Here is a 17,663-nt window from a genome sequence, read left to right on the forward strand (position 1 = left end):
GGGACGGTGTGGAGGGAGATTCACTCTGTGTCTGACCCTGGGAGTGTGTGATGGGACGTTGTGGAGGGAGATTCACTCTGTGTCTGTCCCCGTTAGTGTGTGATTGGACGTTGTGGAGGGAGATTCACTCTGTGTCTGACCCCGGGAGTGTGTGATGGGACGGTGTGGAGGGAGATTCACTCTGTGTCTGAACGCCGGGATTGTGTGATTGGACGGTGTGGAGGGAAGTTCACTCAGTGTCTGACCCCGGCAGTGTGTGATGGGACGGTGTGGAGGGAGCTTCACTCTGTGTCTGACCCCCGAAGTGTGTGTATGGGCATTGATGAGGTTCTCCGTGTCACTCTTTCTGTGTCACTCTCTCTCCCTTCGCCAGTCCGGACAATCCCCACCTGCTCCCTCTCTACACGTCAATCATTTCCAAGATACGTTCTCTTTTCCCCGCGCATCTGACTTACAATGGAGAGTGTGACCGATCCCGATTGCGATGATAAAAATGGTGACGAGGACGTACCTGTCCAGCGGGGGCGCCTTTCCAGGAAACGGAACAGTGGGCCGCTTTGTTATCGGATATCCGTCAGGTGCGAGGGCAGTGCGGGCGAAAGAGATTGGGAAGAGAGAAAGTATGAGAGTGAGGGTACTGGAGAAAGGGAGAGGGCAGAGTGAAAGAGAGGGCTGAGTGAAAAGCACAGTGAGAAAGATAGGGATAGAGAGTGAGTGTGTAGAGTGCAGAAGCGAGCTGGACAGAGGAGTGAAATTGAAGCAGGCTTGGGACATACATGGAGGATAGAGAGAGGGGTTAGTGACGGAGAGACAGAGAACGAATCGTATAATAAGTTTAGACCGAGAGAAACGGTCTCAGATTGAGTGGGTAGGCAGGGAGCTTGAGAAAGTGAGAGTGGGGGAGTGAGGAGAGGGGTGAAAGGAAGGAGGTTGCGGATAGGAATGGTGTGGGAGAGAGAGAGGGAGTGGGGAAAGGACTCATGGGCAGGGTTAGAGAGGGGGGTAGCGGCGTAAAAGAGTGCCCGGGAGAGTGAGGAATATCGGGAGAGAGATGAAGAAGGGTGGTCGTAGAGGGAGAAAGGAGACGATAGAGACGGTGATGATGGCGAGAAGGGTAATATGGAGGGGGAAGAGAAAGTTAGAGACGGTTGTAGAGCGAGGGTCTGTGACAGATGCAGATGTACCTGTTGAGGAGAGACAAGAAGTGAAACGGATAGAGAATCCGTGGCTGGCGGACACGGAAAGAGAGTGAGAGACAGGGAGGAAGGAGTGAGAGGACGGAGAGGGGAGGAACCGTGAGATGGAAAATATCGGATAGGGAGAGGGAGGCAGAGTGGGAAAAAAACTTCTGATTTAAATGGAGAGGAGAGTGAGACAGCGACGGCGGAAGAAGAGGTAGGGCAGACGACGTTGTTGTCGTGAGTAGGAGAGTGAGGTTGCGGGGAATCGACTCTATCCCTCACCTTGCCGTGCGCTGCCATCCGCCAGGATATTTCCGTCCGGATTTTCCGAGCCTTCACAGAGAGGCAGAGACCCACAGTCAGAGACGGCAGGAGTGGAGGACAGGGTGACGAGGGAGAACTCTCCCAGTTGTTAGCCAACCCGCAAACCTCCTCACTTCCAGCGTCCCCCTCTCACCATTCTACCCCGTCTGTCTCTAACTTCTCTTTGAGAATCTCCTCCTCCTTCTGAGCGAGGGACCCACGAGATAGGGGGGAGAGATTTTCTTGCTTATATTGTTCAGCCCCACCGGCACCCTCTACTCCACTCCTGATGTTGATCCGAGGCTCCAACCTGTCCGCACGATAACTCGACAACGATCCCTCCCCACTCCCCCCCCCCCGGTTCTTATCTCCTTCTGTCCCGTTGCTGATTGCCTCCCCCTCTCGAAACATTAATTCCCTCTCACGCATCTCCTCTCTCCACTTCACTCCCATGAACCTACCGCCCTCACATATCGCTTGCATGTCCCTCCCTCCCGCCTCTCTCCATTCCCTCATCCTCTGCCCCACCATTCGTCCCTCTATTGCAAAACTCGCCTCTTGCTCTCCTCGCCTTTCCACAAAGAACAGCAGAGGACAATCGGAAACGCATCCTAACGCCGAGATACAAGAGAAAAGAGGTGCGCCGGGCGGAGGGAGTGGGTGGGTGGGGTCCCTCTGTCTGAGGTGAAGGGAGGGTGGGAGGGATGCATGCAACGGGCGGGAGATATGAGTAGGGAGAGAAGGGTAGTGATGAGGGAGGGTGGGGCAGAGGTAGAGGGAGGGGTGGGGTAAAGGGAAAGGGAGAGAGGAGTGTGGGGAGTGGGAAGTGGGACAGGAAGAGAAAGACGAAGGGTTGAGATATGTATAGTGGGAGGAAGCGGAAAGAGGAGGATAGGGAAAGGAAAATGAGTGAAAGAGGTGACGTAAGATAGCGGTGGATTAGGGAGGGAGGTTGAGGTACAGCAGGAGGGAGAAAGAGAAGAGGGAGAGAGGATCATGGGGAGTGGAACAGCGGATACAGAGGGCGGGATGGAGGGCAGGAGCGATAATGGGAGGGTGGAGAGAGAGGGGAGAAGAGTGGGGAAGGGAAGAAGCAGGGGAGTAGGATGTGGGAGAAATGGAGGGGAGAGTTGGGGCGAGAAGGTGAAGGCGACAGAGGGAGGGAGACAGATGAGGGAGGGGACCAAGGGGACCGAGGCAAGGGGTGGGGCAAGGAGGGGAGAAAGCAGATTTTTGAGGTGGAGGAGAGAGAAGGGGATGTGAATATAAGTGTGGGTGAGCGAGTAGGAGGGAGGAATGAGGTCACGGGATCCCTCACTTTACGCCACCTCCGTGAATCATTCCCGCATCCCCCGGGTAAGCGCGACGCTGTAGACATCCTCTCCCGTTCTAAGGTGCACCAGAGGGATTACCCGATAGAGGACGGGCATGGACGTTCCCTCTCCTCCTCCGTCTCCTCTTCCCCACTCGTCCCCCTCTAATCTCTGTCTTCTCCGCTCTGACCCCTTCACCACCTCTCTGGCGCTCTCTTCCTCGCCTTGTGAGAGGAGTGAGAGGCGGCGGATCCTGCAGAGGGACATCGGGTGGTGAATGGGGTGTGAAAGGTGGGGGTGAGAAGGAGGGGGAGCGCATAAGGTGGAGGAAACTCGTCCTTGGAATCGCGGCTCCTGGGGAAGTCCGGAAAAGCTTCCTGGCCTTCGCAATTCCACACGTCCTCCTGTCCCGGAGGGAGGTTACTGCCCACCAGCGTGGCGCGATGCCCGAGTGGACATGACGGCGTGGAGCTCCCTCATCACAGCGCTCCGCAGGGGAGGCTCCTACGGAGTGGGCGGGTCCCAGCTCGATATCGGAACCTGTGGAGAGCGGAGCAGAGAGGGAGGGATGGAGGGGAACTTAGGAAGGTTGTGAGAGAGAGATGGGAGGGTGCTGAGATGAAAGTAAATTGGAGGATGACGGAGGAGAATGAGGAAAGGGGAGGGAAGAGGTGAAGAGAAGGCGGACAGGAGTGGGGAAGGGAAGGTCGTTATGGGAGAGGGTGTTGAGTTGAGGGAACTGGAGAGGTTGGGAGGTGGTGGGGAGTAAGGGAAGGCAAGGAGGGGAGAAATTGCAGATACGGGCGTTATTGGGAGAGGAGAGAGAGAGAGGGAGATTGGCAGACGAAGGTGGGTGGGAGTGGGCAAAAGGGAATGAGAAAAGATGTGGTGCAAAAGAAGGGGGAGGATTGTGTGGAGTTGTAACGAAGGGAGGGAGGGATAGAGGGCGAAGGAGGAGAGGTGGAGGTCGGGCAATTGGAAGAAGGGAGAGAGATATCGAGAGACGGATGGAAATCCCGGGCTAAACGTTAGCTAATTTACAAACACCCCCTCCCCCCCACCCGCGGAAATGCGGGGAGCTGTGGTCGGGATGCAAGGGTGATTGGGCCTCATTTTCCGCCACCTCCGTGAATCATTCCCGCATTCCCCGGGTCAGCGCGACTCTGTAGGCATCCTCTCCCGTTCTACGGAGCGCCAGAGAGATCACCCGATAGAGGACGGGCATGGAAGTACCCTCTCCTCCTCCTTCTCCTCTTCCCCACTCGACCCCTCTAATCTCCGTCTCCGCTCTGACCCCTTCACGACCTCTCTGGCGCTTTCTTCCTTGCTCAATCCCTCCATCGTCTACATTCCTTCTCCCTCACCCCTCCCTTTGCTGCACTCCGCTTTCCTCTCTGTAACAATCACTTTCCCCTTCCTTGCCTCCTCTCCGAACTTCTCAATTCATCTCTCTCTCTCTTCCTCACGTTAAAAGCGCCCACATTTCTCCCACTCTCTCCCATTCTCCTCCCCCTCTATTTCTCTACCCATCTTCCTCATCCCCTCCCGTTTTGTCATCTCCATCATTATCCCTTCACTCCTACCTCTCTCCCATCACTCCCCTCAACCCACACAGTCCACTGCCACCCACTTTTCTCTCCGCCCACACTTTATATAACCCTCTCTCACTCCCCCTCATTCTCCTCACTCTCACTACTCTATCCACCGCCACTCTTATCTCTGTCGGCCACCCTCTCGCACACTCTCAATCCCTCTCCACGGCACCTCCCCACCCCCTGCTCTCGGTTCCTCTTTATCAGCTGCTCATCTCGTGTTTGTTGGCGTCGGTCTGACTCCCTTGTCAACACAGCCTTCCTCTGACAACGGTTACTTCCCATTTCTGAGCTCAGAGACACAGAGGATCCTCGACAGAATGGACGACAGCGAGACTTTCATGAATAAGAAACCCACTAAAAATGCCGCACGGGCAGCATCCCAAGGTGAGTGGGGCAGAAAGACGGAGGGAGGGAGTTTCAATCTGAGACTGACTCCGAAAGCGTGTGATAGACAGTATGGATGGAAACCCTTCAGCGTTTGACCACGGGGGTTTGTGATGGCACAGTTGGGAGGGAGCTTCACTCTGTGTCTGAACCCAGGTCTGTGAAACGCTGCAGTGGGTGATTCGCTCGGTGTTTGACCCCGGGAGAGTGTGATGGGCCGGTGTGGAGCGAGGGTCACTGCGTTTCCGATCGCGGGTGTCCGTGCTGGGTCGATGATGAGAGATCCTCAGCCAATTTCTGAACTTGCTGTATCGTACGTGGGGCCGGAAGTCAAGACCCTCTCTGTGCCCCAGGTACCTAGAGATGGAGGTCAGTTTCATTACTTTTGCCTTTACTGTGTTCTTGTAATGTGTCCAATCCTGTCGTGAAAACTAAAGGCAAACTGACAGCTGACTCTAATGATTCGCTGTTTGAGTATGTCGGAGGCAGCGCGCAGGAGAGGCGACTAGGAGGAGCAATGTGAGGGGGTGGGTGGTCAGTGACAGTGGCGCGCTTTGGGAAGGGTGGCGTGGAGCGACCGGCATAGGAGGGCGGTATAGAGGCAGCAGTGTGGAGTGAGGTGTAGAGAGAGTGGTGTGGGAGAACGGAACGTCATGGGAGGGGCAGTGCTGTGGAAGTGCCCTGGTCGGGGCGGTGGGGTGGAAGGGTGACTGAGGGGGGAGCGTTCAGCGGGCGAAAGGAGGCGGGACTGTGGAATGGCAGGTGAATAATGAGCGCCGTGGGTAGGGTGGTGTTTAGAGAGGGCAATGAGAAATGTCTTAATGAGGGAGACCTCTAAAATGTATTTTAATCTCCTCAAGCCTCTCCGCTTTCCTCTCCCACCTCTCACTCTGCACAAGCCTTATCTCGTCCCACCTTCTCTCTCCCTTTCTCTCTCACGCTCATTCATCTGTTTCCTTTCTCTTCTCCCGTCGATCCCGCTTTTCCCATCTCATCCACTCTCCCTTCTCTTGTCCTCACTCTTTGCTGTCTCACCATTCTCCCCATGCTGCTATCTCTAACGCCCCCTCCCCTCGCCCTCACTCCTTCAACCACTCTCTCCTCCGTACCCCCTCTCCCCCTACCCTGTCTCTCACGGTATCGTTCCCTCTATTCCCTCTCTCCAAACCTCTCTCCCTTTCCCTCCTTCTTTCCCTCCTCTCATGCCTCCGTCGCGCGCTCATTCTGCCCGCTCTCTAACTATCTCCCAGCATCTCTCTACTCCTTCTTCCCCATTAAATCTTCCCTCTCTCATTGCTCACTTTCTCAATCCTCTTCCGTCTGTCACCCTCCCCCGGTCTCTCACACTCGCTGTCCCTTCTACACTCTTTCCCTCACTCTCTCACTCCGTTTGACTCTTCCAACCTCTCCCTCTCCCACATTTCTTCACCCTTTCGTTTCTATTCTCTCACTACTCTGTTTCACCTCTGAATCCTACTCTCCGTGCTGACTACCTCAGTCCCTCACCTCACTTAATCCCCTCTTTCTCCCCTATCTCTCTTTGTTCTCTGCCCCCATTCTATTCCATTTTCCCGCCAATTGGCCCTCTTCGATCACCCCTCTCTGAACCACTCCATCCATCCATTTCAGCCTCTCTGTCTTTGTACTCCGTCTCGCTTCCCCCGCTTGCCTTTTCCCGTCATCCCGCTCGCTGTCCCCAACCTTCTCTTCCCTCTCTCTCTGTACTCTCTTCCTTTCCCTCTGCACCTCACTGTTCCCGATTCTCTACCGCGCTCAGTTTTCCTTGTCTATCTCTCTCTCGCTGATCAGCTGAGGTAGTTCCTTCCAAAGACATAGCACCGCCTGATTTAAAAAAAAATCACTTTGGTCCGCAGTTAAATCTCTTTCTACTATCACCTCAGAATTTTAAGTCCTGATCCTCGATTCTGCAAGTGTATAGAAAATGACTCTGCGCATTCACCTCCTCTTGCCACACATGGTTTTTAAATCTCTGTCAGTCACCCATGAAAGCCAAGGTATAAAATCCTAACCGCCCCACTCACATTAAATTCCTCAATATGCCTGTTTAGTAGAATCTTCAACTTCACTAGTGTATCTGCCTCCACCACTGACTCGGGCAGTGCATTCCACGTACCAACCAATTTCTGGGTGAAAAACCTTCCTCTAATATCCCCCTTGAACTTCGCTCCCCTTACCATAAAGCCATGTTCTCTTGTACTAAGCAGTGGTGCCCTGGGGAAGAGGTGCTGGCTGTCCACTCTGTCTATTCCTCTTAATATCTTGTACATTTCTATCATGACTCTTCTCATCCTCCTTCTCTCCAAAGAGTAAAGCCTTAGCTCCCTTAATCTCTGATCATAATCCATACTCTCTAAACCAGGCAGCATCCTGGTAAATCTCCCCCGGACCCTTTCCAATGCTTCCACATCCTTCCTATAGTGAGGCGACCAGAACTGGACACAGTAATCCAGCTGTGGCCAAGCCAGAGTTTTATAAAGCTGCATCATTACATCGCGTCTCTTAAACTCGATCCCTTGATTTATGAAAGCTAACACCACATAAGCTTTCATAACTACACTATCTACCTGTGAGACAACTTTCAGGGGACTGTGTATATGTACCCCCATATCCCTCTGCTCCTCCACACTACCTAGTGTCCTATCATTTACTTGGATCTCTGCCTTGGAGTTTGTCCTTCCAAAGTGTACCACCGCACACTTCTCCGGGTAGAACTCCATCTGCCACTTCTCAGCCCTGTTCTGCATTGCATCAATGTCTGTCTGCAATCTTGAAAAATCCTCTGCACTATCTACAACACCACCGACCTCTGCATCGTCTGCAAACTTTCCAACCCACTCTTCTACCCCCACATCCAGGTCGCTAATAAAAATCACGAGAAGTAGAGGTCCCAGAACAGATCCTTGTGTGACACCACTCGTCACAACCCTCCAATCTGAATGTAATTCCTCCACTGCGGCTCTCTGCCTTCTGCAGGCAAGCCAATTCTGAATCCACATGACCAGCCGTCCCTGGATCCCATGCACTCCGACTTTCTAAATAAGACTACCGTGTTGAACCTTGTCAAATACCTTACTAAAATCCAGGTAGATCACATCTATTGCACTAACCTCATCTATATGCCTGGTCACCTCCTCACAGAACTCTTGTTAGACACAGATCAGTCTTGTTAGACACGTTCTGCCTTTCACAAAGCCATGCGGACTGTCCTTGATCAGACCATGATTCTCTAAATGCCTACAGATTCTATTTCTAAGAATCTTTTCCAACAGCTTTCCCACCACAGATGTAAGGCTCACTGGTCTATCATTACCCGGACTATCCCTATTACATTTTTGAACAAGGGGACAACACTCGCCTATCCTCCGGTACCATTCCCGTGGATAACAAGGACATAAAGATCCTAGCCAGAGTCTCAGCAATCTCTACCCTCGAGGAGCAGTCTAGTCCTCGGGGACTTATCCGTCCTAATGTATTTTAACAACCCCAACACCTCCTCTCCATTAATATCAACATGCACCAGAACATCAACCTGACTCATATTGTCCTCACCGTCATCAAGTTCCCTCCCCGTGGTGAATACCGAAGTGTCCATTGAGGACCTCGCTCACTTCCACAGCCTCCATCCCACTTTTATCTCAAATCGGTTCTCCCTTCACTCCTGTCATCCTTTTGATAATTGAAGAATGCCTACCCCACTCGCCAAGGTCTTCTCCTGCCTACTTCATGCTCTTCTCAGTCCCTTAATAAGCTCCTTTCATGCTACCCCATATTCCTCAATAGACCCATTTGATCCTTCCTTCCTAAACCTCATGTCTGCTGCCTTCTTCCACCTCACTAGATTTTCCATCTCAATTGTCACCCATGGTTCCTTCACACTATCATTTTTTTTAAATCTTCCTCACCGGTGCAGATTTATCCCAAACTTCCTGCAAGACATCCTTAAACATCGACCACACGTCCGTAGTAGATGTCCCGGCAAAAACATCATTTCAATTCACACCCGCGTTCTAGCCTTATAGCCTCATAATTTGCCGTTCCCCAATTAAATTTTTTGCTGTCCTCTCCGATTCTGTCCTTTTCCATGATAACGCTAAAGGCCAGGGAGCGATGATCACTGTCCCCCAGATGCTCACCCACTGACGGATCTGTGACCTGACCCTGTTCGTTATCTAATACAAGATCTAGTATGGCATTCACCCTAGTTGGCCTGTCAACATACTGTGACAGGAATCCATCCTGGACACACTTAACAAACTCTGCCCCATCTACACCCTTGGAACTAGTCAGGTGCCAATCAATATTAGGGAAGTTAAAGACACTCATGATAACAACGCTGTTAATTTTGCACCTTTCCAAAATCTGCCTCCCAATCTGTTCCTCGGTATCTCTGTTGCTACCAGGGAGTCTATACAAATACCCATAGTAGTGTAACTGCTCCCTTCCTGTTCCTGACCTCCACCCATACAGACTCAAAAGAGGATCCTGCTACATTACCTACCCTTTCTGTAGGTGTAACGGTATCCCTGACCAGTAATGCCACCCTTCTCCTCTACCCACTTTCTATCCCTTTTAAAGCACTGAAATCCAGGAATAATGAGAATCTATTCCTGCCCTGGTGCCAGCCAAGTCTGCTTAATAGCCGCTACATCATAATTCCATGTATGCATCCAAGCTGTCAGTTCATCACCTTTGTTCCTGATGCTTCTTGCATTGAAGTACTCACACTTTAGCCCTTCTATCTTACTACTTTTACAGCCTTTATTCTGCTTCTCTTTCCTCAAAGCCTCTCTATATGTTAGATCTGTCTTTACTCCATGCACTTCTTTCACTGCACTATCGCTCCGGGTCCCATCCCGCTTGCAAATTAGTTTAAACCCTCCCGAAGCATGGTAACCAACTGCAAGCTTATCAAATGCGTATTGTGTAATCTGTTACAAATGTTCGATATAGTTGACAAAGATCCTTGGTCCCACTAGCGACATTCTGGTATTCATGGCTAGTGACCGGCCTCCAGTCTGAGAAACGAACTTCAACCCTCGAACTTTGCTCCCACCGCCGAGTCAATTTTATATTGTATGATCAGCCATGATCACAGTGAATAGCGGTGCTGGCTAGAAGGGCCGAATGGCCTACTCCTGCACCTACTGTCTATTGTCAATTGTCTATTGTCTATATCCAGTCAGCCATCCCTCCCTTTGCCGTACACCAACTTTCAGAGCGGTAGACCATCTGGGACTTTGTTAAATCTGTGTATATTACATCTACCAAACTGACCGGATCAGTCCTCCGCAGTTAAATTAGTCAGACAGAGATCTTTCACATCATCTTCCAGAGCAGTCTACTATCTGAACATTTATCCATAGCCCACTACCCGTGCTTGTTCTGTCCTCCCTGTCAAATTATCCGACAACTCTCTCTCGGTCTCACGCAATCTAGTATCTCCCTTCCCCCACTATCTTACACACTCCATATCTTCCCCTCGCCCTCCCTGTCTAACCGCTCCATTGCTTCTCCGTCCTTACTGATTATCTCTGCCAATGCGCACAAATCAGTCAGACAAATTTCGCTGTGCCTCCCACCAGTTTACAGAGTAGCCCACCAACTAGAAACGTTAAATGCGTTATAGAGTTCCCTATTCGACAAGTGTACTTCCCTGTTCTCATGAAACGCTCCTCAATATGTTCCTCGCTCACAATATAGAAACTGCTTCACCCGTGACCGCAAGTAACTGCTGAGCGTTGTTCCTCACTCACAGTATAGAAACTGCTTCACCCGTGACCGCAAGTAACTGCTGAGCGTTGTTCCTCACTCGAAATGTTGAAACCACTTCACCCGTGACCGCAAGAATCTGCTAACCGCTGTGGAAAGAGCTGAGCCTATCTCGGAAACCAGCTTCCCTTCCATGAACTCCGTCCATAATTCCTGACTCCTCGATGAAGCAGCCAGAAGCATCACAGAACCAACTCCAGCAACGCTGGAGGGACCAAGGATCTTTGTCAACTATATCTACCATTTGTAACAAATTACACAATACGCGGTTGGTGAACTTGCAGATTGCTAGCATGGTTCGGGAGGGTTTAAACTAATTTGCAAGGGGGATGGGACCCGGAGCTGTAGAGCTGTGAAAGAAGTGCATGGAGTAAAGTCAGATCTTCCATCGGAGGGGAGATACGAAGGCATGTCTCACTAGGCTGGAGGTCAGCTTCTACCCCAGTGTTATCAGACTATTGAACCGTCCTCTACCATGATGTGTACACTTGACCTCGCAATCTGCTTTCCCTTGGCCGCTGCACCTTATTCTCTGCCTGCACTGCACATTCTCTGTAACTGTGACCCTTTATTCTGCATTCTGTGATGGATTTACGTTGCTCCACTGCCATGAAGTGATCAGTATCTCTGGATGTAACTGGCACCTCTCCTGTCTGTGATGTATGTGAATGACCCGGATGACAATTTAGATGAATGGTTCGGTCGGAAGGTCTTGGGCAGCCTCCGGAGATGTTGAACGGGAGGTCCGACAGAGGTTCCTACGATCACAGGAGACACAGACTGTCCACAGAGAGTACCTTTTAACAAAGATGAAATGTCTAATACCAGAGTGAATGCATTCGGACAACATTGTAGGCCTGTTTCTGTACTCCGCTGGGTGGTCTCTGCTCTATAACTCGAAATCATAAAACAATTCACTAACCCTACGAGGCAGGACATGATAAACAACACACAGCCTAGTTGAATATCCAGATTTCCATCCACATCTTTGCCACAAACAGCAGAGGTCGTAGGACGGATCCTTGCATTACACCAGGAGTCACGGTCTTCCAACCAGCGTCCGCCACTCTCTGAGGTCTGCACACAACCCAACTCTGAGCCCAAATTCCCAGTTCATTGCGAATTCCAGTCAACACAATCTTGTCAATGTACTTCTCATGAAAGGGACGTGGCCAAATGCCCGTCTAAAGTCATGTGTTTAACATGTTTAACCGTGATCCCTTTCTACGTCGATAGGGAAGGGTCGTGCCGTTAACTGTCTCCTGTCCCTCCACATTTGACTGTCCAGAGCTCAGAACCTCACTCTTACCCGCAGTAAACTCCGTGTGCCATTTCTCCACCCATCTACAGCTGATCCCCATCCCAACGAATCCATCAGCGATGTTCCACACGTTCCACAACACCACCAATCTGTGTACCGGCAGCGATTTGAGCAAATCGGTCTCGGGTAGAACGGACCAGCTCCTTGCAGTCAGTGGCGGGACTACACCCGGGTCTGTGGTACTGTAAACCGCCACGTTACCGTACCGCTCGTCCTCTTGCAAGCAGCCACGACACAAAGAAACAGAATTGAGCGCAAATTTCCCCACAACGTGTTAGTCCCCAGAAGACCGTCGTATATCCAGAGTGTGGAGATTGTAGACAGCTTGCAAATAATACAACTATGAAAAACAACCCTCTCTCGCATGAATTCTCTCGCGCTCACTCTGTCCCTCTCCTTCTCCGTCCCATTCCCCCTTCACTCTCCCCCTCTCTCCCTCAATTGCACTGCCGCTCTCACACTGGTCTCTCCCCATTCACTCAAAACCTCTCTCCCTCTGTTCCCTCCGCCACATTCCCTCCCATTCTCGCCTTGTTCTGTCGCCCCAGATTTATTCAATATTCCCGCTCATCACATCACTCTGTCACCCTCCACCAGCCCCCCGCCCCACATCGATCCGTTCTACCCGCTTTCTCCTACCTGGAATCCTCGTCTTTACCGCTCACTTCCCCCTCTTCCTCACCTTCTCTCCTTACCTCTCAGCCTTCTCGCTCCGTGTCTCCTCTCTCTGCTCTGTCTCCCTGTCCTCACTCCCATCATTCTCTACCGCCTTCAGTTTCTCACCCTTCCTCACATTCTCTCTCTTTCTCTCCCAGACAATCTAACATCCACCTACTCAGTGCTGAAGCTTGGGAGACACGAACTTCTCATCGATGAGGATGAAAACACTCCAGTCGCCGCCGGACCCGCCAGACTATCAGTGCCTGTAGAGGCAGGTCAGAGTTCACAGTATTAACGTCAGTATGAAGGGGTCACGTGCTATACGCACAGATGTTCAAGTTCTAATGCATCAACATCGATCACTTCCTCTGGCAGCTCGTTCCATAGACAGACCTCCATCTCAATCAGAAAAGAAAAGGTTTCACTCGTGTCCCCAGTTACACCACCTTCTACAGTCACCTGATCCCTGTGGGCTCTGGTTCTCGATTTTCTAAACCAAGAGGAAAACGACTTTGTGCATTCACCTTGTCTGGGCCCCATGTGCTTTTATACAACTCCGTTAGGTCACCTATGCGCTCCGAGATATAAACTGACAACCGGTCTAACTTATCACCAGAATTCAGTTACTCGAGTTCCTGCAATGTCCTTGTAAATCTCCTCTACACTCTCTCCAGCTCAGTGGCTTCTTATCTGGAGCACGACGACGGCAACGGAACAATCTACTAACGACTTGTACAATTCCAATGTGACCTCCATACTCCTGCACTCATTGCCCTGACTGATGAAGGGCGGCGTGTCAGACGTCTTCCCCACCGCCCTGTCTACCTGTGACCTCACTTCCTGGCAACCGTGCACCTCGACCCCTGGTTCCCTCTGTTCCACATCACTCCCCAGGGTCCCCGTCTATCTGTGACTTCCCTTTCTGGCAACCGTGCACCTCGAGCCTTGGGTCCCTCTGTTCCACATCACTCCCCACCGCCTTGTCTACCTGTGACCTCACTTCCTGGCAACCGTGCACCTCGACTCCTGGGTCCCTCTGTTCCACATCACTCCCCAGGGTCCCTGTCTACCTGTGACTTCAATTTCTGGCAACCGTGCACCTCGAGCCCTGGGTCCCTTTGTTGCACATCACTCCCCAGGGTCCCTGTCTACCTGTGACTTCACTTTCTGGCAACCGTGCACCTCGAGCCCTGGGTCCCTCTGTTCCACATCACGCCCCAGGGTCCCTGTCTACCTGTGAGTCCAGTTTCAGCAACCGTGCACCTCGAGCCCTGGGTCCCTCTGTTCCACATCACGCCCCAGGGTCACTGTCTACCTGTGACTCCACTTTCAGCAACCGTGTACCTGTAGCCCTGCGTCACGCTGTTCCTTATCAATTCTCAAGTTTCCTCACCTGCACCGTGAAAGTCCAACTCTGTTGTTTGCCCTGCTAATATACGACAGCACAAACTAAATTGCATGTTCTCCTGTTCAGCCGAATTCCCCGGCGAATCGAGATCCCACTGTAAGAGGTAACTGTCTTCACTGTTTAAAACGCCATCAACGTCGTCTGCAAGCTCACCTACCGTGTATTGTATAATCTGCTATAAATGGTCGATATAGTTGAGAAAGATCGCGGGTCCTACCACCGACCGCCCGTGAGCAGCGCCAGTGACGGGCTTCCAGTCTAAGACATTAACTGTAACCCTAGACCTTGTTGCCGAGCCATTCTAATATCTAATCATCCATCCCTACGTGTGTCGCACATCATCTCCCAGAGCAGTATGCCATCTGGGACGTTATTAATATCTGTGTACATTGCATCCAGCATCTCGACCTGATCAATCCTCCACAATCAAATTAGCCATACAGATCTCCTTGGGTTCGACAACATCTCCAGACCAGTCTACCATCTGAGCCCTTGTTAATAGCTTTGGTCAAACTTCTGTATGATACACCTCCTACCAGTTCCTCGTATGTCCTCCCCAGTCAAATCCGCACGACAATTCTCCCTGTATCTCACGTCACCTGTCATCTCCTTCCCCATTCTCTCCTCTACGCTCACTACCTTTCCCTATCCGGCCCATTTGCACCGCTCCATTCCTTCTCGGTCTCTCCCTACATTCCTCTCTCCCATCTTCCAGACAGATCTACCATCTGGGATCTTGATACGGGACTTGTCAAGCGTCCATTATGTCTATCAATCCGGTCATATCAGTCTTTTAACCCCCCCCCCCCCATTCAGCAGAGTAGTCTACCAGGGGGAAGAAATGTCTTATCGTCTTCCATTTTCACCATTTCTACTACCCTGTTCTCATGAAAAGTCTTGGTTCACTAAAAAATATAAATACTGCTCCGCCCATGACCGCAAGAAACTGCAGAGCGAGGTGGAAAGAGCTGAGCCCAGCTCCGAAACCAGCCTACCCTCCATGAACCCGTTCCACACACACTGCTGATTCTGTAAAGCAGCCAGCATCATCAAAAAACCTCCTCCACCCGCCCCGAACATTCTCACTTCTGTACACACCCATCGGACTGTTCGGAGCATTTGCCTACTTTAGAAATTACATCGTGTTGCACATTGCCCTCTATTTTTCTAAGCAACATGTACCTTTCCAGGAGTGTCTTAAAAGACCCTATCTTCTTCGTATTCACCACCGCCGGCGGCAGCCCATTCCACCCACTTACCACTCACTGAGTAAAAAAAAAACTCACCCCTGACATCTGTTCTGTACTTACCTTTAACCACATACAAATTGTGTCTTCTCATAGATAGATAGATAGATAGATAGATAGATAGATAGATAGATAGATAGATAGATAGATAGATAGATAGATAGATAGATAGATAGATAGATACTTTATTCATCCCCATGGGAAAATTCAACTTTTTTCCAATGTCCCATACACTTGTTGTAGCAAAACTAATTACATACAATACTCAACTCAGTAAAAAAAATATGATATGCATCTAAATCACTATCTCAAAAAGCATTAATAGTAGCTTTTAAAAAGTTCTTAAGTCCTGGCGGTAGAATTGTAAAGCCTAATGGCATTGGGGAGTATTGACCTCTTCATCCTGTCTGAGGAGCATTGCATCGATAGTAACCTGTCGCTGAAACTGCTTCTCTGTCTCTGGATGGTGCTATGTAGAGGATGTTCAGAGTTATCCATAATTGACCGTAGCCTACTCAGCGCCCTTCGCTCAGCTACCGATTTTAAACTCTCCAGTACTTTGCCCACGACAGAGCCCGCCTTCCTTACCAGCTTATTAAGACGTGAGGCGTCCCTCTTCTTAATGCTTCCTCCCCAACACGCCACCACAAAGAAGAGGGCGCTCTCCACAACTGACCTATCGAACATCTTCAGCATCTCACTAAAGACATTGAATGACGCCAACCTTCTTAGGAAGTACAGTCGACTCTGTGCCTTCCTGCACAAGGCATCTGTGTTGGCAGTCCAGTCTAGCTTCTCGTCTAACTGTATCCCGGATACTTGTAGGTCTTAACCTGCTCCACACATTCTCCATTAATGATCACTGGCTCCATATGAGGCCTAGATCTCCTAAAGTCCACCACCATCTCCTTGGTCTTGGTGATATTGAGACGCAGGTAGTTTGAGTTGCACCATATCACAAAGTCCTGTATCAGTTTCCTATACTCCTCCTCCTGTCCATTCCTGACACACCCCACTATGGCCGTGTCATCAGCGAACCTTTGCACATGGCAGGACTCCGAGTTATATTGGAAGTCTGATGTGTACAGGGTGAACAGGACCGGAGAGAGTACGGTTCCCTGCGGCGCCCCAGTGCTGCTTACCACCGTGTCAGACCCACAGTCTCCCAACCGCACATACTGAGGTCTATCTGTCAAGTAGTCCACTATCCAATCCACCATGTGAGAGTCTACTCCCATCTCCGTTAGTTTGTGCCTTAAGATCTTGGGCTGTCAGTGTTTCAGGCTCTTGGAGAAAGCCTCTGACTATTCACACGATCAATCCTTCTTATCATCTTATACACCTCTATCAGGTCACATCTCATCCTCCGTCGCTCCAAGGAGAAAAGGCCCAATTCACACAATGTACTCTCCTAAGGCACGCTTCCCAAACCAGGCCAGATCCTTGTAATCTCCTCTGCACTTTTATCTATAATTTCCACATACATCCTGGAGTGAGGGGACCAGAACTAAGCAGAGTACACCAAGTGGTGTCTGAGCAGAGTGTTATATAGCTGTAACATTACCTGTTGGCTCTTCAATTCAATCCCACGGTTGATGACGGCCAATGCACCGTATGCCTTTTTAACCACAAGTTCAACCTGTACAACAGCTTTGAGTGTCCAATGGACTTTGATCCCAGCATCCCGCTGATCTTCCACACTGCCAAGAGACTTACGATTAAGTCTATATTCTAACATCATATTTGACCTCGAAAAATAATGCACCTCACACTTATCTGAGTTGAACTCCATCAGCTACTTCTCAGCCCAGTTTGACATCCTATCGATGCCCCGCTGTAAACTATGACAGCCGTCCCGACTACCCTCAACACCCCCAACCTTTGTGTCATCAGCAAATTTACTAACCTATCAATCCACTTCCCTATCCAGGTAATTTATAAAATCCAGGAATGAACTACCTGGAATAGATCCCTTGAGACACACCACTGGTCACCGATCTCCATACAGAATATGACCCGTCCAAAACCACACTTTATTTTCTGTGGGAAAGCCAATTCTGGATCCACAAAGCAAGGTCCTCTTGGATCCCTTGACACCTTATTTCATCAACAAGTCTTGCATAGGGTATCATATCTAAGGTCTTGCTGCAATCCATATACACTACATCTACTGTTCTCCCTTCATCAATGTGTTCAGACACATCCTCAAAAAATTCAATCAGGCTCGTAAAGCACGACCTGTCTTTGACTAAGCCATGCTAACTATTCCTAATCCCATTATGCCTCTCCAAATGTTCATAAATCCGGCCTCTCGGGATCTTTTCCAGCAACTTACCAACCACTGAACTAAGACTATCTGGTCTATAATTGCCTCGGCTATCTCTACTCTCCTTTAATTGGAGAACAACACCTGCAACCATACGACCCTTCAGAACCTCTCCCGTCCCCATTGATGATGCTT

At 50.4% G+C, this 17,663-nt stretch overlaps 1 protein-coding gene across 1 annotated transcript in view; it reads left to right on the forward strand.

Annotated features, from left to right (window-relative positions):
- The first annotated feature begins 484 nt into the window (after nt 1-484).
- LOC140719891 (uncharacterized) overlaps nt 485-17,663 on the forward strand; it is a 29,195-nt gene continuing 12,016 nt past the window's right edge. The window contains exons 1-3 of the mRNA XM_073034817.1: nt 485-620; nt 4,597-4,776; nt 12,703-12,822. Of these exons, the coding sequence (XP_072890918.1) occupies nt 485-620; nt 4,597-4,776; nt 12,703-12,822 (436 nt within the window). The remainder of the gene's footprint in view (nt 621-4,596; nt 4,777-12,702; nt 12,823-17,663) is intronic.

Source organism: Hemitrygon akajei, unplaced genomic scaffold (genome assembly GCF_048418815.1).
Source record: "Hemitrygon akajei unplaced genomic scaffold, sHemAka1.3 Scf000033, whole genome shotgun sequence".
NCBI classification, from domain to species: Eukaryota; Metazoa; Chordata; class Chondrichthyes; order Myliobatiformes; family Dasyatidae; genus Hemitrygon; species Hemitrygon akajei.